Below are 23,594 nucleotides of genomic sequence, written 5' to 3'. Positions count from 1 at the left end.
GGGATTAAGACTGTAAACCCCATGCGGGACATGGATTATGTCTAACCTGAGTAAATTGTATCTACTCCAGAATTTAGCTGATTGCCTGGCACATAGTAAGTGCTTAACAAATACCATTAAAAAAAAGAAATCTGCTCCTCTAGACCCAGAACACTTTCTGTTGTCTTAATGTTATGTTTCATCATAATAATAATAATTATTATGGTATTTGTTAAGTGCTTATTATATGCCAAGCACTGGGATAGATACAAGGTAATCAGGTTGTCCCACGTGGGGCTCACAGTCTTCTTCCCCATTTTACAGATGAGGTCACTGAGGCATAGAGTAGTTAAGCTGCTTGCCCAAGGTCACACGACAGACAAGTGGCGGAGCCGGGATTAGAACTCATATCCTCTGACTCCCAAGCCTGTGCTCTTTCCACTAAGCTACGCAGCTTCTCATGCTGCTTCGTCCCTCTTTTTGTAACCATCTCCAGTCCCCTTTTCCCTGCTTTTGTGTTTAGATTGGAAGCCCCTCAAGGGACAGGGATTTGGCATGCATACTGACCTAACTTTATGCCCTACTCAGAATACCCTCCTTTTTGAATGGCACAGCTTACACATGCAAGGACAATACATAGTACAATGCTTTGCACACAGTAAGGGTCAATAAATACGAGTGAATGCACATTACTACATGGGCCTGAAGCAATATTCCCATCCCCGGACTTTTCTGTATTGCCATTAACAACTTCCAAAATTCCTCAGCTTTCAATAATTTAACTTCAGCTTGTGGGTGGGAAGCATATGAAATTGGTCCACGGGCAGTTATGCAATGCAGCGATATCAGCAGATCTAAGGACGATTTGGCTCGCCTCTGGCTAAGGTCCACAATAGGTGGCTAGAAGAAAAGTGAGGTAGGTTTCTCTAAGCACTCAGTTGTTACTCTCAGAGGCAGAAGATTGGATTGTTGTGGTGACCGAACAATAGTAGTTCCTATTTTATCATGTCACTGAACTGATTGGTTTATTGGGAAAGACCACAGCAATTCACACAGGAAGCACAGTTGCAAAGCTTATTCATTTTTTAGTACAGATCACATTTGTTGTAGATTTATTAATCGTGTGTTAAGGGGAAGGAGCTTTCGGATGGATATGACCATTGACTGGGTCACGTTGAAGTCAGGAGAATGTCATTTCTTAGATGTTAACTCCTCATAATTCGGGGGAGGATTCGTCAGGGGTTCATAGTTGCTTTCTTGGGATGCCAACCCTGACCCATGGGAATTAGCAGACAGGTAAACCACAATCTGTAAAACCAACAAAACCAGGACCATTTAGTTCTAAGTAGCATCAGTATCACCTTCAGAGTTTATTAAGCAGTCACTCGAGCAATGGTATTTATTGAGTGCTTAATGTGTGCAGAATATTCATTCATTTATTCAATCATATTTATTGAGCGCTTACTGTGTGAAGAGCACTGTTATAAGTGGTTGATAATAATGATGGTATTGTTAAGCACTTACTATGTGCCAAGCACTGTTCTAAGTGCTGAAGGTGGGCATACAAGGTAATCAGGTTGTCCCTTATGGGTTTCACAGTCTTACCTCCATTTTACAGGTGAGGTCACTGAGGCCCAGAGGAGTAAAATGACTTGCCCAAGATCACACAGCAGACAAATGGCAAAGTGGGGATTAGAACCCATGACCTTCTGACTCAAAGGGCCGTGCTCTATCCACTAGGCAACATTGCTTCCCCTGCTATACTAAGCACTTGAGAGAGCCCAATACGATCAAGTAGCTAGATGATTCCTGTCCCAAAAGAGTTTGCAGACCAGAGAGGGAGACAGACATTAAATATACATACGCATATACATTTTAGATGGATATGTTCCTAAATGCTGTGGGGCTAGGGATGGGGTGAATATTAAAGCATTTAGTAGGCAAAGACCCAAATAAATTGGTGCTTCAAGAAGGGAGGGCAAATAGGGACTTAGTTAGAGAAGGGCTCTTGAAGGAGTTTTGATTTTAGAAGGGCTTTGAAGATGGAGAGAGGGATGCTCTGTGGGATATGAAAGAAAAAGGATTTCCAGGCTAGAATCAGGTTGCAAGCTCCTTGTGGACAGTGAATGTCTTTACCAACTGTTTGTATTGTACTCTTCCAAGTGATTAGTGCAGTGCTCTGCACACAGAGTAAGCTCTCAGTTAATACCAGTGATTAACTGATGTGGGCAGGGGGTAGTGGCTGAACAGACAAGATGGAGGTACAGTGAGTAGGTTGGAGATAAAGGAGCAAAGTGCTTGGGTTGAGATGTAGTATATCCATGAGGTTAGGTAGGAGGGGGAACACTGCTATGGGGATAGATGCTATTGGAAGTTTTTAAGGAGTGGGGAGAGGTGGATTGAATTTTCTTTTGGAAAAATGATCTGAACAGCAGAATGAAGTATGGAATGGAGAGAGAAGAGGCAGGAGACAGGGAAGTGAGGCAAGGAGGCTGATGCAAGGAGCCAGAGATGAGTGCTTGGATCAGCGTGGTGACATTTTGGATGGAAGGGATGGGATGGATTCTAGAGAACCAACATGATACGGTGGCAGGCTGAATATGTGGGTTGAATGAAAGAGATGAGTTGAGGATCAGGCCAAGGCAGGAAAAACAGGGAGAGTCCTATCTACAGGGATAGGAAAGTCAGGAGGAAGATAGGGTTTGGGTAGGAAGATGAGAAGTTCAGTTTTGGACATGTTAAGTTTGACGAGGCGGTGGGAAATCCAAGTAGAGATGTCCTGAAGGCAGGAGGAAACGTGAGGCTGCAGAGAAGGAGAAAGGTAGCTGCTGAAGAGGGAGATTTGGGAATCATCTGTGTAGAGATGACTGTTCTCCAGGGATGTCGCAGTCCCCATTCCATTCTTCGACACAACCCAACCACCTCTCATCCTTTCTTCCACAAGGTACAGACACCTCTATATATTCTCTGCCACCAACTGCACCATCCTTTCCCCTCTCGCACTTAGTACAGTGCTCTGCACACAGTAAGCACTCAATAAATATGATTGAATGAATAAATGATAACATTGACATGATTGGAGGCACAGCCTATCACACCCATTTCTCAAATAATAATAATTATAATAATAATAAAAATTTTGGTATTTGTTAAATGCTTACTACATGCAAAGCATTGTTCTAAGTGCTGGAGGGATACAAGGTGATCAGGTTGTCCCACGTGGGGATCACAGTCTTAGTCCCCATTTTACAGATGAGGGAACTGAGGCACAGAGAAGTTAAGTGACTTGCCCAAAGTCACACAGCTAACAATTGGCAGAGCCGGTATTTGAACCCAAGACCTCTGACTCCAAAGCCCGGGCTCTTTCCACTGAGCCACACTGCTTCTCTTGGGATACAGTCTGTTTTGGGTATGTGGCAACTGGATATTCCTACCACTGCAGAACTTGGGCAGATGCCCAGAAACTAGATTCCTTTTTTTTTTTCCACATGTGTTCAAGCTGGATGAGGTCAAAATGCCAGTTTGGTCCCTGTTCCATAGGGACTTACAATCTAAGAGGTGGGAAGTCCCAAGGTAATGTTAATTGGGGATTTCTTCAGCTGATAAAGTGAGGTATCCCCTTTGAGCTTGCTTTAAAAACTCTGACCTCTGTGACAGAATTTTAAATGCTCCTGTCTTCCGTCTCCCCCTAGTAATAATAATAATAATAATTGTGGTACTTGTTAAGTGCTTACTATGTGCCAGGCACTGTACTAAGTGTTGGGGTAGATACAAGCTAATCACGATGGACACAGTCCCTGATCCACATTATTATTATTATTATTATTGTGGTATTTGTTAATTGCTTACCGTGTACCAAGCACTGTTCTAAGTGCTGGGGTAGATACAGGGTAATCAGGTTGTCCCATGTGGGTCACACAGTTTTAATCCCCATTTTCAAGAAGAGGTAACTGAGGCACGGATAAGTTAAATGGCTTGCCCAAAATCATATAGCAGACAAGTGGCAGAGCCAGGATTAAGACCCATGTCCTCTGAATCCCAAGTCTGCGCCCTTTCCACTAAGCCGTGCTGCTTCAGATGAGGTAATTGAGGCACAGAGAACTTAAGTGAATTTCCCAAGGTCAGTGGCAGAGTTGGGATTGGAAATCATGTCCTTCAACTCCCAGGCCCAAGCTCTTTCAACTAGGCCGTGCTGCTTCTCTCAGCACGTTCCTCCAACCCAACTCTGGGTCCCAACTGTCCCCAGAGTCCAGACAGTAAAGACAAATGTGCAGAGCCTTCACGATCCCTGGACAACAGAGAAAATTAGTTTGGATAGTGAGGACTCAGCTATACGGAAACAACCCCACCAATTTGACAGTAACTTTTGCTCTCCAACTCTTCCCTGCTAGAACACAAGCACCAGGAGCCAACTGCCTTACCACTAACTGGCTAAGAAGCAGGTTTCATGGGGTCATTAAGTTTAGATTCCGCAAAATTAATTCCGCCACTTAGTTTTCTCATTTGCAGACTCAACCTATGTGCAGTTGAAGAAGGATGTGAGAAGCCCCACATCCATTATGTATATTTGTATATATTTATTATTCTGTTTATTAATGATGTTTATATAGCTGTAATTCTATTTATAATAATAATAATAATGGCATGTATTAAGCGCTTACTATGTGAAAAGCACTGTTCTAAGAGCTGGGGAGGTTACAAGGTGATCAGGTTATCCCACGGGGGGCTCACAGTCTTAACCCCCATTTTACAGATGAAGGAACTGAGGCACAGAGAAGTTAAGTGACTTGCCCAAGGTCACACAGCAGGCAATTGGCGGAGCCAGGATTTGAACCCGTGACCTCTGACTCCAAAGCCCGGGCTCTTTCCACTGAGCCACGCTGCTTCTAAAATTTATCTATTTTGATGCTATTGATTCATTCATTCATTCATTCAATCGTATTTATTGAGCGCTTACTGTGTGCAGAGCACTGTATTAATGCCTGTCTACTTGTTTTGTCTTGTTGTCTGTCTCCCCCTTCTAGACTGTGAGCCCATTGTTGGGTAGGAAAGCTTATGAGAAGTAGCGTGGCTCAGAGGAAAGAGCCCGGGCTTGGGAATCAGAGGTCATGGGTTCTAATCCCAACTCCTCCACTTGTCAACTGTGTGACTTTGGGCAAGTCACGTAACTTCTCTGTGCTTCAGTTATCTCATCTGTAAAATGGGCATTAAGACTGTGAGCCCCATGTGGGACAATCCGATGACCTTGTATCCCCCCAGAGCTCAGAACAGTGCTTTGCACATAGTAAGCACTTAACAAATACCATTATTATTATTATTAGGGACCAACTCTACATGTTGTCGATTTGTACTTCCCAAGTACTTAGTACAGTGCTCTGCACACAGTAAGCACTCAATAAATATGATTGAATGAATGAAAGGAGAAGGGGTGTGAGTAGAAACCAGAGAGTGAGATTCGTCTTCTATGATAAAGCCATCACCATCAAAGTCCCAAACTTGACCAGTTTTTTTTATGGTATCTGTTAAGCACCTACTATATGCTAGGCACTGTTCTAAGCACTGGGGTGGATATGAAGCAGAAGCAGTTTGGCCCAGTGGGAAGAGCACAGACTTTGGAGTCAGAGGTCATGGGTTCAAATCCCAGCTCCGCCAATTGTCAGCTGTGTGACTTTGGGCAAGTCATTTCACTTCTCTGGGCCTCAGTTACCTCATCTGTAAAATGGGGATTAAGACTGTGAGCCCTCCGTGGGACAACCTGATCACCTTGTAACCTCCCCAGCGCTTAGAACAGTGCTTTGCACATAGTAAGTGCTTAATAAATGCTATTATTGTTATTATTATTATTATATGAGTTAATCTGGTTGGTCACAGTTCCTGACCCACATGTCTTAATCCCCTTTTAACAGATGAGGTAACTGAGGCACAGAGAAGTGGAGTGATTGGCCAAGGTCACACAGCTGACAAGTGGCGAAGCAGGGATTAGAACCCAGGTCCTTATGACTCGCAGGCCAGTGCTCTATCCAACTAGGATATGCTGCTTCTCACTGTTCCATACTGGAACCTGGGCCGCTGACAATTTCAAGAAACAATAAAAAAATATTCCGGACAGGATTGAAACATACCTGACCAGAGTTAGCACAAACTGCCTTGCACCCGTAGACGGAGAGGGACATCGTGATGCAGAATTCCAGAATAGTTAAGATCAGCTCTACAGAAAAAAGCCCCTGAAAAACATGAAGGGAATCACATAGGAATACAATCTCAGTTGGGAGTTAACTGAGAACCAATCAATATGGTGATATTTATCGACTACTGAGTACAGAACAATGAATTCTAGACTGTGAGCCTGCTGTTGGGTAGGGACCAGCTCTATATGTTGCAAACTTGTACTTCCCAAGCACTTAGTACGGTGCTCTGCACACAGTAAGCGCTCATTAAATACGATTGAATGAATGAATGAATGAATTAAGGAATTGGAACCATCCACCAGAAGCAAAGGATGTAGTCCCTAATTAACAATCAATCAGTCAACCAGTGGTATTTATTGAGTGCCTAGTGTGAGTAGAGCACTGTACTAAGCACTTAGTAGAGTACAATACAAGGCTTGGCAGCCCAGGATCTTACAATTTAATTAGGTAAAACATAACTGTTTTCAAACAGTGAGAGCAGTAACTGTGCTTTAACCAAGAAGATGCGCTTGGAAATAATGAGGGTGCGAAGCGAATTAATATATAAGATGGAGAGAGTTGGAAGCCAAAGGGAGAGTGTTGATGTGGAGGGATGTTGGAGGTGAAGAGGTGTCGGTCGAACTATGTTTTAGGAAGATGGTCTGGACAACAGCCCATGAACTGCAAGAAATAGAGGCTGGAGGTTGGGAGGCCAGTGAGGAGGTTGATTTAGTAGTCTAGTTGGAAAGCGTTGAGAGTTTAAACCAGAGGGATGGCTGTTTGAGGGGTGAGGAATAGAGGCTTACAGAAAAGTTGTAGAGAAATAACTGGCAAGATTTAGGAATCAAATGTGAGAAATGAAAGGCAGCGAAGAGTCAAGGGTGACACCAAAGTTTAGGGCTTGTGAGACAGGGTGGATATTGATGGGGTCAAGAGATGGGAATATTAAGAGGAAAGGTGAGTTAGGAGAGGAGAGATGTTCAGTTTTGCTTCATTATGGAAGCAAGAGAAAATGTCCAGCATTTAGAACAGTGCTGTGCACATGGTAAGCACTTAATAAATGCCATTATTATTATTATTATTATTATTATTATTATAAGAAAGAGCAAAATTAGGTCTAGAAAGAGGAAGACTCTGATGAAGACAGAAACTTCTCACAGAATCTTGTAAAGTGAATAGTTCCCCCTCTAGACTGTAAACTCCCTGGGGGCAGGGAATGCGCCTATCAACTCTATTAAGTTGTACTCTCCCAAGTGCTTAGTACACTGCTCTTCCCTCAGTAATCACTCAATAAACAACTGATTGATCGATTGATTGACTGACTAGGGAGAGTTGCTTCTTCAGAATTTACCAAGCAAATCTCTGCCCGGGAGAAAATTCCAGAGAAGTAGCATTTCCTTTGCAAAAAAAACCCACCAGGGAAAGCCTTCTCCCACCCTGGGTAGTCGGGATTATTGATTGCAGCTCCCCAGAACGTGAAATGTGACCATACCCAGGTTTGAGATCACACCCTGATGTCTAAAAATACAAACCAGAGCTACTTACATAGATAAAGGACTCGTGGTGCATTGAGTATGGTCTGATGGCCAGACATATTGAGACGACGATAATCCCACTCCCGGAGAATATGATGCTTATTATATTCATTGCCAGGCTGCCTTGAACCTGAAAGAGAACAAAGATTGTCAGAAAAGGCATCTAATCATTCGATCAATAGTATTTACTGAGCGCTTAGTGTGTAATGATTCATTCATTCATTCAATCGTATTTATTGAGTGCTTACTGTGTGCAGAGCACTAAGCGCTTGGAAAGTACAATTTGGCAACAAATAGAGACAATCCCTGCCCAACAATGGGCTCACAGTCTAGAAGCGGGGAGATATTTCCAGGGTTTTTACAAGCCTGGACTAACCAACCCGCCCAGCATGTTTTAGAAGAGCGGAGCCCGAAATCTGCAGGATTAGAAAGGAACTCAGTCTACAGGGGACACCAAGAACACATCCTCTGGAAGGTTCAGGTTTCCCAGAATCTCTCTCCACGTTGGCCAAACTCATCCTCCCACCCAACCCCGCTCCTCTAATAGGACCCCACACTGTCGCTGACTCTGCCTCTTCTGAGAGAAAAGTCTGAGCAGGTCTGGCTCCAGAAGACAAACCAGGGAAGCAGCCTGCCTCAGGATACAGGGTTCAGGGTGTGAAGAAGTAGGCAGTGACTGACAGCTTAATCATTCCTGCCCTTTCTCCCCACCAGAATTGGAAACAGCACGGCTGCGACTAAAGACCCAGGCGGGCATCGCAATGACTTCTGAATCAGGGATTAGAGAGGGGAAATCCTCTGGAGAAATGCTCTAGATTTAATGATTGGGGCAGGCTTCCGTATTATAGCATTTTATTGTGTGCTATGCTCAATGGAGCATTCAAAGGGAAACATATGACAAAGAACTTTCCCTGGGGAGAGGGTGGTGGCATTTTTTTCCCTCCTTAGGGCAGCTGAAAGTCTGAGGCTGGCCCTGCCCTTTGGGAGATTACATTTCCACTCTTTTTAATTTGATGTCTGTTCCCTAGACAGGAAAGTAGAAAATGAGATTATGAAATTGCAGAAAGAGGTTATAGACCTATGTGCTTAGCAGTCTGAAAAAAAAAGAGTGATTTTATCAGGAATTAGGAAATGGGTGCCAAAAATTGTTTCACCTTTCAATGCCACTTTGCTTTGAGGTTTATGAGACTCTACAATTGGGGAAACTCTTAGATAGCTCCCTGCAAACAAATGTCTGCTAATCCGGGGAAGAGAGGCTGAGACTTGGGTAGAGAGAAAGCTAATGTTAGGCACTGAATTCCAGTTTAGCAGCCTTAGCAATCTGAGGGAAAGCTATGTCGCTCTTGAATGAGCTGTGCTATTATCTTAAGGAAGAAAGAGGAAGTATTTTTCACTCACCAGACATTTTGTGGGTTTTTTTTTCAGCTGCAATTGAGAGGGTTCCTGAAATGATGAACTGGTCATGAAAGAATAGACAGGTCAGTGATGGGCATTTAAAGTCCAGGCTGATATCCAGACACTCATTCACTCTGCAGCCCACATCCCCTCAAATGCTGTGTTAGAGAGAGGCCCAGCTGGTCCTAGTTTCTTTGTGGTGGTTCCGTGACCTGGTACAGAACTGCAGTGACAGTTTGGCATTCAGAGAGGTGAGAGAATGCAGTCCCCCACCCTCTGAGATGCAGAATGGCCTAGTGAATACAGCATGGGCCTGGGAGTTGGAAGGACCTGGGTTCTGATCCTACATCCCCCACATGTCTGCTGTTTGACCTTGGGCAAGACACTTAACTTCTCTGTGCCTCAGTTACCTCATCTGCAAAACAGGATTAAGATCTGAGCCCCATGTGGGACGTGGACTGTGTCCAGCCTGATTAGCCTGTACCTACCACAGAGTTTAGTACAGTTCCTGGCCATCGTAAGTGCTTAACAAATACCATTAAACAACAAACCAACAGGCAAACCAAAAAAAAAAAAAAACTTGGAATGCTGAGCAAATGTCATGTGACTATAAAAAAACATTCCTTGTTAAGAATTTTTGGATACAAATATACAAAGTATTAGCATTTGTGGAGCAAACACTCCTGGCTACAACTGCATGAGGCGAGAGATTTGGGGGAGTGGGATTTCCTAGTATAGTACAGCCCTTGTTGGGCAAATCTCAGGCTTATTGCCAATCCAGCACCTGCTGAGTGGGCATAGTGAGTGTTCCTGAAGTTAAGGACCCCCAGACCCATCCCTAGACATCTCCTGGGAAGGGTGAAATCAACCCTTAGAGCAAATCTCCTTCCATGGCTTTTATCTTTGAACTGGGTCCAACTGATTTGTTTTTGGGGAAGGAAGTGGAACATTTTGTTCTGTGACTATTTTAATCTCCCACTGCTGTCACTGGGGTAGAGGAGAGGGAAAAAAAAAACATGTAACATTGAGACACTAGACAATGCCAAGAGTTTAAATCTGCGCTCACATTTGGTTTAATCAAACCAGGATCAGCAAGGAGGTGGGGACCGGAAGATATATTCACCCTTTACAGAAACTGATTAATCATGGGGTCGGAGCAAAGGAAACTGGTTTAAAAAGTCAGAGGATTTCACTTCTAACACTGGCTCTGCCACTGTTGTGTGACCTTGGGCTGGTCATTTAACTTCTCTGTTGAAAATGGGGATTGAATCCTCCTCCCTCTGACTTCGACTGTGAGCACCTTGTGGGACAGGGTCTCTTTCCAAACTGATTATCTTGTATCTTATTCCAGGGTTTAGTACATAATATGTCCTTAACAATTACAGTCTTTTAAAAAAGATTTCAGTATTCTATAATATTAAAACCAGGGACCAGTCACAGAAGCATGATAGTGGTAAGATCCACATTACCTAACAGATGGTGGTAAGCATTTGGAATTTATTTCTACAGTACATTGGCATTCCAAAATCATCAGGAAATTCAAGAGGTGCTCAGATAAATTAACGGATGTTTGGTACCCCATATTGATCCCACCCTCATCCCCACAGCACTTTTGTACACATCTTTTATTTATTTTAATATTTTTCTCTCCCTCTAGACTGTAAGCTCCTGGGGTGAGGGAATATGTCTACCAACTCTGTTATTTTATACACTCCCAAACTCTTAATACAGTGCTCTGCATACAGAAAGATCTCAATAAATATGATTCTCAATCCCCAGAGCACTGTACTAAGTGCTTGGGAAGTACAAGTTGGCAAGATATAGAGATATACATATATCTCTCTCTATATATATGGGTTCAAATCCTGGCTCCACCAATTGTCAGCTCTGTGACTTTGGGCACGTCACTTCACTTCTCTGTGCCTCAGTTCCCTCATCTGTAACATGGGGAGTAAGACTGGGAGCCCCACTTGAGACAGGAACTTTGTCCAACCTGATTAACTTGTATCAAGTGCTTAGTACAGTGCTCTGCACACAGTAAGCGCTCAATAAATATGATTGAAAGAATGAATCTGCCCCAGCACTTACAGCAGTGTCTGGCACATAGTAAGCACTTAACCAATACCTCAATTGTTATAGTTATTAATGTCCTAAAGACGATTTTTCATCTCTGACAGTTTCAACAGTAATTCAGTAAATGTACTCACAAATATGCTTCCACATAGTGAATACCCTGAAAGCAGCTCATAGGGAAGATAGCTGCTTGTTATCATAATTATTCCACAGCTGAAGGTCACCAGAGCAATCAGGATCTGGAAGGCCTAGGAAAAGAACAATGGAAGACTATGAGCAGAGAGAAAGGCTGATTCTTTCCTGATTTGGCCTAATTCTCCCCTCAGGTCTCAGAAGGACTCCAGCTGAGGACCTCCCTGACTGTTTTTTTAACGCTTTCTTTTAAATGCTTACTATTTGTCAAACATTGTTCGAAGCACTGGGCTAGATAGGAGTCAATCAGGTCAGTTCCTGTTCCACACGAGGCTCACAGTCTAAATACTGAATCCCCATTTCACAGTTGAGGAACTGAGATCCCGAGAAGTTAAGTGACTTGCCCAAGGTCACACAGCAGACAAGTGATGAAGCCGGGATGAGAACCCAGGTCCTCTCATTCCTGGTCCCGAGCTTTTTTCACTAGTCCATGCTTGCTTCCCAGGCATTCCTGTCCCTCGTGCATGCATTTCTGATGGCAGGGAGAATATACTACCAATAATAACAATAAAATATGGTATTTGTTAAGTTCTTACTATGTGCAGGGCCCTGTTCTAAGCGCTGGGGTGAATACAAGCAAATCGGGTTGGACACAGTCCCTGTCCCACGCGGTGCTCACAGTCTCAATCTTCATTTTCCAGAAGAGGTAACTGAGGCCCAGAGAAGTGAAGGGACTTGCCCAAGGTCACACAGCAGACAAGTGGCGGAGAACCCAGAACCCATGACTTTCTGACTCCCGGAGTGTTCCCTATCCACTACGCCATGCTGCTTTTAGCTGGTTCTAGCTTCTTCTCATGCTGTGCCAGTCTGTGAAGCCTGGGTTCTGTGGTTAGGGGAGGGTAGAGCTTCCTTTAGAGAAGCAGCATTCATTCATTCAATCGTATTTATTCAGTACTTTCTGTGTGCAGAGCACTGTACTAAGCGCTTGGGGAGTACAAGTTGGCAACATATAGAGACGGTCCCTACCCAACAGCGGGCTCACAGGCTAGAATGGCTCAGTGGAAAGAGTACGGGCTTTGGAATTGGAGGTCATGGGTTCAAATCCCCGCTCTGCCAATTGTGAGCTGTGTGACTTTGGACACGTCACTTAACTTCTCTGTGCCTCAGTTCCCTCATCTATAAAATGGGGATTAGGACTGTGAGCCTCACGTGGGACAACCTGATCACCTTGTATGCCCCCAGCGCTTAGAACAGTGCTTTGCACATAGTAAGCACTTAACAAATATTATTATTATTATTATTCTGGCACAACTGGGCCCCAGGGCAGCACCCTGGCCTGCTCCGGCCAGGTCTTGCCCCATTGAGTGTGAGCTGGAGAGGCCTGGAGCATACTGGGAGCCCTTAGGCGCCGAGACCCAGGCAGGCTGCGGTCGATGCTCAGGACCAGATTTCTACACACCGAAAAATGTCTGGAAGGAAGAAGCCCTGTGGTTGGGATATCTTCCTCTTGATTAGACCCTTGGGAAATCAGCGTGAAGTTTCCTTCCTGGTCAAGACTGTACTTCCCAAATTGAGGGCTTCTGAACTTTTAACATTAGGGCTGAAATGACTCTTAGCTTCACCCCGTTTTCCCATCCTCCAGGGGTCGAAGAGTGCTAATCGCTCTCCAGACACATCCTCTTTACTTCCCTCATATCTTACAGGGGAGCACTGTGGCTCAGTGGAAACAGCCCGGGCTTTGGAGTCAGAGGTCATGGGTTCAGATCCCAACTCCGCCAATTGTCAGCTGTGTGACTTTGGGCAAGTTACTTCACTTCTCTGGGCCTCAGTTACCTCATCTGTAAAATGGATATGAAGCCTGTGAGCCCCCCATGGGACAACCTGATCACCTTGTAACCTCCCCAGCACTTAGAACAGTACTTGGCACATAGTAAGTGCTTAATAAATGCCATCATTATCATTATTATAGAGAAGCCCCATGGCTCAGTGGAAAGAGCACAGGGTTTGGAGTCAGAGGTCATGGGTTCAAATCCTGGCTCCGTCAATTGTCAGATGTGTGACTTTGGGCAAGTCACTTCACTTCTCTGGGCCTCAGTTACTTCATCTGTAAAATGGGGATTAAGATGTGAGCCCCCCATGGGGCAACCTGATCACCTTGTAAGCTCCCTAGTGCTTAGAACAGTGCTTTGCACATAGTAAACACTTAATAAATGCCATCATTATCATTATTATAGAGAAGCTCCATGGCTCGGTGGAAAGAGCCCGGGCTTTGGAGTCAGAGGTCATGGGTTCAAATCCTGGCTCCATCAAATATCAGATGTGTGACTTTGGGCAAGTCACTTCACTTCTCTGGGCCTCAGTTACTTCATCTGTAAATGGGGATTAAGATGTGAGCCCCCCCGTGGGGCAACCTGATCACCTTGTAACCTACCCAGTGCTTAGAACAGTGCTTTGCACATAGTAAGCACTTAATAAATGCCATCATTATTATTATATCAAATGGGGACTGACAAGGAGGTGACTAAATCTTCTCCCTAGTGAAATTTGGCCAAGATAAGCTGAAATAACTCTCAGCTTCACCCTGTTTCCCATCCTCTAGGGTTTGAAGGGAATGTTTACGGCTCTCCAGATAGCATCCTCTCTGCTCACCTCAGTTAGAGTGGGGAGTTACAGGGAAGTAACTAAATCCTCTTCCTAACAAAGTGTGGCCTGCCACCCTCTCCAAGATGAGTGGTAGGTTTCAAAATGGTTCAAATGTGGATCGAGTTCTACTTACCCCTAGAACTTTTGGCTCTCCCTTAAGGAATTTCTGTAGGGTGCCATTCGGTTGGTTGGAAGAACCAGAAGTCACTGACTGACCTGGCTGTAGAATATGAGAGCCGGGTTGGGTAAAGCTGATGAACACCCCATTGGGCATAGGCTGTGACTCCATGACGTTATAGCCAGTGCTAAAAAAGAGAAATATTAATGGGAGAGTAAAACAAGTTCATTTTCTGCTCTGTTGCCAATAACCCCAGAGTCACCAGAAAGAAAATTAAGAATCTTTCCTTACAACATAAACGCTCCTGTTTTCTTATAATAATGATGGCATTTGTTAAGCGCTTACTATGTGTGAAGCACTGTTCTTGAAGCCCCAAAGTGAACGGCTTCAAGCCCTAGATACTGGATGGCTTTCCATTTTGTAAGACCTTTACTCGATCTGAAATGCTGATGCATTCAGATGCTGGAGAAGCAGCTTGGCTCAGTGTAAAGAGCACGGGCTTTGGAGTTAGAGTTCATGGGTTCAATCCCAGCTCTGCCAATTGTCAGCTGTGTGACTTTGGGCAGGTCACTTAACTTTCCTTCATCTGTAAAATGGGGATTAAGACTGGGAGCCCCCCGTGGGACAACCTGATCACCTTGTAACCTCCCCAGCACTTAGAACAGTGCTCTGCACATAGTAAGCACTTAATAAATGCCATTATTATTATTGTTATTATTCACACTCATTTCACCTGAGCCTCCCTTGCAGTCTTCCTGGACATTAGCTGTGAGCAGCCCTGAATGTAGATGGGAGGTGCAGTCTCTGCAGGGAAAACTCTTCTACTGCTACTAGCCAGAGGATTTCCATCTTTCCCGAACTATCCCTCTCTAAGGGAACAACAGTCAGAACTGTTGGATTCTTCAATAGCAGAGAAATCCATGATGGACCCAGCTTGTATTCATCTTAATCCCTCCAAGGGAATCAGCTGGAATGACCAAAGGAAAAGTCATCCTCACTCCACTAAGATTGGCTCTTCCTCTGAGATGCGAAGGGCAATGTCTCTGTTAGGGCTGCGTGGCTCCAAGATCAGCGGTGAGACTCTACAGCTGACCGGAATGGAGATTCATTTTCTATTCCTATACCAGCGCAAGTTCGGATATGCACCTCCTTAGGGGTCTTCCCCCTTACAGATCTGTTCTCTCAATCAATTGGGTGTGAATTTCAGATAGTTATTCGAGCCAAAAAAGAGACCTTCACTTAAATGGTTCTTGCTCCAGTGCATCCTGGCTGATGAGACCATTTACAGCTTTTTGGGGGGTTCAGAAAACCAGTGGTCAGTGACCCCAGGCTATTGTGATTGACTCAACTGGGTCACTCCAACTGCAGCCAAAACCCCCCAGACAGCTCCGTCCTGGGCGCCCCCCTGCCCATTGTCACGAAGACCTCATGTCTCAGAAGCAGCATTGCGTAGTAGATAGACCATGGCCCTGGGAGTCAGAAGGTCATGGGTTCTAACTCCAGCTCTGCTGTTTGTCTGCTTTGTGACCTTGGGCCAGTCACTTCACTTCTCTGTGCCTCAGTTACTTCATCTGGAAAACGGAGATTGAGAATGTGAGCCCCTCGTGGGACAGGGATTGTGTCCAACCCTATTTGCTTATATCAATCGATCAATCAAGCAATTGTATTTATTGAGCACTTACTGTGTGCAGAGCACTGTACTAAGCGCTTGGGAAGTGCAAGTTGGCACCCTATAGAGACAGTCCCTACCCAACAGTGGGCTCACAGACAGAGAACAAAACCAAACATATTAACAAAATAAAATAAATAGAATAGATGTGTACAAGTAAAATAAATAAATTAATAAATACAGTAATAAATATGTACAAACATATATACAGGTTATATCCACCCCAATGATTAATACAGTGCCTGGCACAAAGTAAGTGCTTAACAAATACCATAATTGTCATTATTATGTCCCAGAGAAAAACTCTGGGACACATTCAAAAGCTTCAGCCAAACTCACCCTACTGTGGGCACATATTCAGGGTTAGTCAGCCAATCGTACCTATTGATCACTCACTGTGTGCAGACCACTGCACTAAGCGCTTGGAAGAGTATAACAGTAAACACATACATTCCCTGTCTGCTACGAGCTTACAGTCTAGAGGAGTACGATCCAGTAGCAGAGGGACAAAATCCAGTAGCGGAGGTCTCCCCCAGTGCTCAGGGATGTTTGACAAAGCAACTTTCCCAAACTCCACGTGCCTGGAATTTCCCTCTAGGTTCATTCTCCAGCCCCCGTTGCCCTCCTCCAACTCACCTTGGAAGTCGGAGTCCTTCAGTGTGTGATCACTGGTCACTGGAGAAAGTCAGCAGCTCCTAATGTCCTCTCACACAAGCTGGCAGGACTTTCCTGATTTGCCCCTCTATCCAGTCAGTACCTCACCTCACTTTCCTTGCTTCTGTGGGAATTTGTGTTTTTACTGAGGTTTCCTCCTGGCTCTGGCAACTCTCCACTCTATATTCTCCCTTCCTCAATCTGCAGTGACTGGTCATAGAGGAGGAGCCACTGGCAGGTGGGAATATTTATGAGAAGTTTATGTGCTTTGCTCTGGAAAGAAGAAATGCATGACCTTTCTGTGACTACAGAGTGTTGTGCAATTCTCAGTGAAAAAAGCATCAAATTTCCACCATCTTTTGTAGTCTCTCAGGAGGATTTTCAAGAACAATGTGAGCCCATTCTAATGGGCCCCCAGTTGATTGGCTCCTAGCCAGGATTCCCAAAGTGGCGGAGCTGGGATGATCTCTACTCTTTTCTGTAGCTGGATTTCCCTCCCTCTGATGCCATCATGAAGAGATGTGAACTTCTTTCACTGAGAGTGGGGTAGTAATAATAATAATAATAATAACAATAATAATAATAATAATGTTTTTTTAACTCCTTACTATGTTCCAGGCACTGTACTAAGCACTGGGGTGAATACAAACAAATCAAGTTGAGTATAGTCCCTGTTCCACACAGAGCTTACAGTCTCAATCCTTATAATAATAATAATAATAATGGTATTTATTAAGTGCTTACTATGTGCAAAGCACTGTTCTAAGTGCTGGGGAGGTTACAAGGTGAACAGGTTGTCCCACGGGGGGCTCACAGTCTTCACCCCCATTTTACAGATGAGGGAACTGAGGCCCAGAGAAGTGAAGTGACTTGCCCAAGGCTACACAGCAGACAAGTGGCAGAGCCAGGATTAGAACCCATGATCTTCTGACTCCCAGGCCTGTGTTCTATTCACTACACCATGCTGCTTCCCCAATTCATTCATTCATTCAAGCGTATTTATTGAGCGCTTACTGTGTGCAGAGCACTGTACTAAGCGCTTGGGAAGTAGAAGTCGGCAACATCTAGAGACGGTCCCTACCCAACAACGGGCTCACAGTCTAGAAGGGGGAGACAGAAAACAAAACAAAACATGTAGACAGGTGTCAAAATCGTCAGAACAAATAGAGTTAAAGCTATATGCACATCATTATCAAAATAAGTAGAATAGTAAATACGTACAAGTAAAATAGAGTAATAAATCTGTACAAATATAGATACAGGTGCTGTGGGGAGGGGAAGGAGGTAGGGTGGGGGGATGGGGAGGAGGAGAGGGAAAACAGAGCTCAGTCTGGGAAGGCATCCTGGAAGAGATGAGCTCTCAGTAGGGCTTTGAAGGGAGGAGTAGAGCTAGTTTGTCGGATGTGTGGAGGTAGGGCATTCCAGGCTAGGGGGAGGGCGTGGGCCAGGGGTTGATGGCGGGACACGTGAGAATGCGGCCTAGTTAGGAGGTTAGTGGCAGAGAAGTGGAGGGTGTGGACTGGGCTGGAGAAGGAGAGAAGGGAGGTGAGGTAGGAGGGGGTGAGGTGATGGACAGCCTTGAAGCCGAGAGTGAGGAGTTTTTGCTTGATTCGTAGGTTGACAGGCAACCACTGGAAATTTTTGAGGAGGGGAGTGACATGCCCAGAGCGTTTCTGTACAGAGATAATCTGGGCAGCAGAGTGAAGTGTAGACTGAAGCGTGGAGAGACAGGAGGATGGGAGATCAGAAAGTAGGGTGACGCAGTAATCCAGTCGGCATAGGATGAGAGATTGAACCAGCAAAGTAGTGGTTTGGATGGAGAGGAAAGGGTGGATCTTGGTGATGTTGTGGAGGTGAGACAGGCGGGTTTCGGTGATAGATTGGATGTGTGGAGTGAACGAGAGAGTGGAGTCAAGAATGACACCAAGGTTGTGGGCTTGTGAGACGGGAAGAATGGTAGTGCCGTCTACAGTGATGGGAAAGTCAGGGAGATGGCAGGGTTTGGGAGGGAAGATATGGAATTCAGTCTTGGACTTATTGAGTTTTAGATGGTGGGCAGACATCCAGATGAAGATGTCCTGAAGGCAGGAGGAGACACGAGCCTGAAGGGAGGGACAGAGAGCAGGGGCAGAGATGTAGATTTGGGTGTCATCAGCGTAGAGATGATAGCTGAAGCTGTGGGAGTGAATGAGTTCACCAAGGAGTGAGTGTAGATAGAGAACAGAAGGGGACCAAGAACTGACCCTTGAGGAACCCCTATAGTAAGGGGATAGGAGGGGGAGGAGGAGCCCACAAAGGAGACTGAGAATGAACGGCCAGAGAGATAAGAGGAGAACCAGGAGAGGATGGAATCTGTGAAGCCAAGGATGGAGCGTGTGTTGAGGAGAAGGGGGTGATCCACAGTATTGAAGGCAGAACTTTGGTTCACCCCAGATGCCTACAAAATGAGTTGAATCTGACCATCAGCCTGGTTCATCCAGGCTGCCTGCAATTCCCTGAAAAATTTGCTTTTCAGAAATGTTTGTTTTGTCATAAAAACTCCTTTCATTTGAATCTTGCAGCATACCAGAACATGGCGATTCATCAAGTTTCCTATCTTTATTAAGAATGAAGACGAGTTTTTTTAATGCAGCAACCCATGCAAATTCCAGGCTTTGAAACCCTGGATTGGGAAAGCAACAAGACACAAAGCCAGTGAATGTGCAACTAATCAACTTCCATCCAATAAGCTCCTCACATTAGCTTATGAAACTACTGGTACATCCATCGACTAATTTCCCATCTTGGGAAATTATGCAAATCAAGGGGAGTCAGGAAGGTTGTCTGACTGATGCAGTGATGAGCACAGCAGTGGGTTGCCAGGATTTTCTCAGTTTCCCGAATCCAATTCTTACCATAGCACTTTCCAGGACAGAAAAAAAGTTTTGTTTCCGTATTTTTCTGGCCACAGTTTCTCTTTTTGGAGGAAATGTCATCACAGCTGTTGGCTTGGATGAATTTCAAAACCAAAATGACCCAAGCCTTGGGTGAAAATTTTCTCTGGAGGAAAACAATTCTCAAGATTCTAATTGAATATGAAAGACCAGCCTAATGCTACTAAATATCTGAACCCCATTTGTCAGCCATACATATTTCAGCGCTTAGAACAGTGCTTTGCACATAGTAAGCACTTAATAAATGCCATCATTATTATTAATATTAGGAGAATTGTTCAACAAACACATTCATCTTGTAAATAATATCAAAACATCTTCACGATTGCAAATGCTTTTATCAATTTATAAATTTTGCTAGACACACATTTACCAATTTAAGTCCCTCTTCTTCGCAAACATCTCTTCATCTTCTTCCTGCCTCCCAATCTTCTAGGCTAAGCAAACAACATTTCTTCATGCATCAAACATACTATTGAGTTCCTCATGATAAACTAAGAATAAGATAATAGAGATGAAAGGCTGAGTAATGACTCTCGTTCTGTCCTGATGCTATCTTTTCATTCATTCATTCAATCTCATTTATTGAGCCCTGATTGTGTGCACAGCACTGTACTAAGTGCTTGGAAAGTACAATTCAGCAACAGATAGAGACAATCCCTACTCAACAACGGGCTCACAGTCTAGAAGGGGGAGACAGGCAACAAAACAAAACAATAACATCAACAACATCAAAATAGATAAATAGAATTAAAGATACATATACATCATTAATAAAATAAACTGAATAATAAATATGTATGAATATACACAAGTGCCGTGGGGCGGAGAAGCGGATAGAGCAGTGGGAGGGAATAGGGGTGTCAGGGAATCTGGTCTCATGCTAATTTTCATGGATAAAATTCATAGCTTTTTCCCAGATCTAAATCTATGCTGTTGGCAACCAGAGGAATAACCAGTGAATCCATCAAGCAATGGTATTAGAAGCAGCATGGCATAATGGAAAGAGCATAGGCTGGACTCAGAAGGTCATGGGTTCTAATCCTGTTTCTACCATTTGTCTGCTGTGTGACCTTGGGCAAATCATTTTGCTTCTCTGGGCCTCGGTTATCTCCTTTGAAAAATAGGGATTGAGGCTGTGAGCCCCTTGTGGGACAGGGACTGCGTCCAATTCGATTTGCTTGTATCCACCCAAGTGCTTAGTACAGTCCTTAGTACATAGTAAGGTCCTTGGTACATAATAAGCACTTAACAAATACCACAATTATTATTTTCCTCTAGACTGTATGTTCACTGTGGGCAGGGCGTTTGTCTATTTATTGTTGTAGTGTACTCTCCCAAGTGCTTAGTATGGTGTTTCACACACAGTAGGTTCTCAATAAGATTGAATTAATATTTATTGAACAGTTACTGTGTGCAGAGCGCTATACTAAGCACTTGGAAGAGTACAGTACTACAGAGTTGGTAGACCCATTCCTTGCCCACAATGAGCTTATAGTCTAGAGAGTGCAATGGACATAAATATGAATGATTTATGGATATGTTCATAAGTGCTGTGGGGTTGAGTCAGAGGGTGAATACCAGATGCCCACAGGTCTTGAATCCAGGTGCATAGGTGATAGAGAAGGGAGAGGGAGTTTGGGAAAAGAGGACTTAATCAGAGAAGGCCTCTTGGAGGAGATGTGACCTGAATAAAACTTTGAAGACGAAGGTCTGGCATATTTGGAGGGGGAGGGAGGTCCAGGCCAGAGGAAGGTTGTGGGAAAGGGATTGGTGATGATAGACAAGATTGGGGCACAGTGAGTCAACCGGCGGCAGAGGAGCGAAGTGTGTGGGCTGTTTGATGAATGGGAAACCACTGGAGATTCTTGAGGTGTGGGGAGATGTGGCCTGAACATCTTTTTAGAAAAGTGATCTGGGCAGCAGAGTGAAGTATGGACTGAGGTGGGATGGACTGGAGTGGAGAGACAGGAGGCTGGGAGGTCAGTGAGGAGGCAGATGCAGTATTCAGGGTGGCATAGAAAAAGTACTTGGTCAGACTAGTATGTTTGGATGGAGAGGGAAGGAGGGGTTTTAATGATGTTGTGAAGGTAGAACTGACAGGATTTCATGACAGATTGAATATATGTCCTCAAAAATCTCCAGTGGTTGCCTATCAACCTTTGCATGAAGCAAAAACTCCTCACTATTGGCTTCAAAGCTCTCCATCACCTCGTCCCCTCCTACCTCACCTCCTTTCTCTCCTTCGACAGCCCAGCCCGCACCCTCCGCTCCTCTGCTGCTAACCTCCTCACTGGGCCTCGTTGTCACCTGTCCCACTGTCAACCCCTGCCCATGTTCTTCCTCTGGCCTGGAATGCCCTCCCTCTTCACATCTGCCAAACTAGCTCTCTTCCTTCTTTCAAAACCCTATTGAGAGCTCACCTCCTCCAGGAGGCCTTACCAGACTGAGCTCCCCTTTTCCTCTGCTCCCCCTCTCCTCCCCATCACCCCTATTCCCTCCCTCTTCTCTACCCCTTCCCAGCCCCACAGCACTTGTGTATATTTGTACATATTTATTAGTCTACTCTATTAATGATGGGTATATATCTATAATTCTATTTATCTATTCTGATGCTATTAATGCCTGTCTACTTGTTTTGTTGTCTGTCTCCCCCTTCTAGACTGTGAGCCCGTTGTTGGGTAGGGATTGTCTCTATCTGTTGCCGAATTGTACTTTCCAAGTTCTTAGTACAGTGCTGTGCCTACAGTAAGCACTCAATAAATACGATTGAATGAATGAGTATGTGGGTTGTATGAGATATATGAGTGGAGGACCAGGCCAAGGTTATGGGATTTTGAGATAGGGAAGAGGGAAATATTATCTACAGTGATGGGAAAGTCAGGGATAGAACAGGGTTTGGGTTTGAAAGTAAGAAGTTCTGTTTTAGACATGTTTACTTTGAGGCACGGGCTGGACATCCAGGGAGAGATGTCCTTTAGTAAGGGAGAAATGCAAGATTGCAGAGAGGGAAAGAGGTCAGGGATGGAGAGGTAAATTTGGGAATCACCTGCATAAAGAAACCACCTCCAGTGGTTTCCCATTCATCAAACAGAAACTCCTTACCATCAGTTTCACTCAATCAGGTTGCCCCTTCCTACCTACTAACCACACTGTTTCTCCTACTGCAGCCCACCCCACTCATTTTGTTCCTTTAGCACCAGTTGACTCACTGTGCTCCAATCTTGTCAATCTCACCACCAATCCCTTTCCCAAGACCTTCCTCTGGCCTGAAACTCCCTCCCGCTCCATATATGCCAGACCACCACTCTCCTCACCTACCAAACCTTCTTAAGGTCACAATTCCTCCAAGAGGCCTTCTCCTGTCTTCCTTTTTCCCAGTTTCCCTTCTGTATCATCTATGCACATGGATCCAAGCCCTGTGGGCATCATGGAAGCAAATGAGTTCTCCAAGGGAGTGGGTGAAGATGGAGAAAAGAAGGGAATCCAAAACTGAGCCTTGAGGGACTCCCACATTCAGAAGATGGAAGGCAAAGGAGAAGCCCACAGTTCTTCTAGGCAAATGCTTGCGTGGTGCTTTGCACATGGTAGGCACTGAATAAATGTCATTTTTATTAATATTATTATTATTATTATTATTATTCAGGGTGACCTAGAGGATAGAGCATGGGTCTTGGAGTCAGAAGAACCTGAATTCTAATACTAGCTCCTGTGCTGTGCAACCTTGGGCAAGTCATTTCACTTCTCTGGGCCTCAGTTACCTCATCTGTAAAACAGAGATTGAGACTGTGAACCCTATGTGGGACAAGGACTGTGTCCAACCAAATTATCTTGTATCTACTCCAGCACTTAGTACAGTGCCTGGCATATAGTAAGCACTTAACAAATACCACCATTATTATTAGGCATGCCCTCCAAAAAGTTGCAATGAAGATAGACACCACGCATGGAGAGTCATGATCTGGCATGTATGCTGGCTTGATCCATCTCCTTCTGTGCCCCATCTAGCCCATTAATAATAATAATGGCATTTATTAAGCACTTACTATGTGCAAAGCACTGTTCTAAGTGCTGGAGAGGTAACAGCATGATCAGGTTGTCCCATGTGGGGCTCACAGTCTTCATCCCCATTTTACAGATGAGGTAACTGAGGCCCAGAGAAGTTAACTGACTTGCCCAAAGTCACACAGTTGATAAGTGGCTCAGCTGGGATTTGAACCCATGACCTCTGACTCCAAAGCACATGCTCTTTCCACTGAGCCATATTACTTCTCTAGGGTAGGGACCGTCTCTAGA

The 23,594-nt window shown here is 44.5% G+C and overlaps 1 protein-coding gene across 2 annotated transcripts; it reads right to left on the bottom strand.

Annotated features, from left to right (window-relative positions):
• Nucleotides 1-1,074: 1,074 nt before the first annotated feature.
• LOC119943663 (membrane-spanning 4-domains subfamily A member 4A-like) lies at nucleotides 1,075-16,567 on the bottom strand. Of its 2 annotated transcripts, XM_038764778.1 has the most exons (8): nucleotides 16,348-16,567; nucleotides 14,058-14,229; nucleotides 11,284-11,397; nucleotides 9,085-9,137; nucleotides 8,044-8,047; nucleotides 7,692-7,811; nucleotides 6,102-6,203; nucleotides 1,075-1,287 (listed from the first exon to the last, which is right to left on the bottom strand). In XM_038764778.1, exons 2-8 carry the CDS (start codon nucleotides 14,211-14,213, stop codon nucleotides 1,171-1,173), a joined length of 666 nt encoding a protein of 221 aa, XP_038620706.1. In that variant the 5' UTR covers nucleotides 14,214-14,229; nucleotides 16,348-16,567; the 3' UTR covers nucleotides 1,075-1,170. The 2 variants fall into 2 exon arrangements, with proteins under 2 accessions (XP_038620706.1, XP_038620705.1); XM_038764777.1 differs by lacking the exon at nucleotides 8,044-8,047 and having other exon boundaries at nucleotides 9,080-9,137.
• Between the last annotated feature and the right edge of the window lie 7,027 nt (nucleotides 16,568-23,594).

The sequence above is a fragment of the Tachyglossus aculeatus genome, chromosome 22 (genome assembly GCF_015852505.1).
Source record: "Tachyglossus aculeatus isolate mTacAcu1 chromosome 22, mTacAcu1.pri, whole genome shotgun sequence".
NCBI classification, from domain to species: Eukaryota; Metazoa; Chordata; class Mammalia; order Monotremata; family Tachyglossidae; genus Tachyglossus; species Tachyglossus aculeatus.
This window is presented reverse-complemented; position numbering and strand designations above follow the sequence as displayed.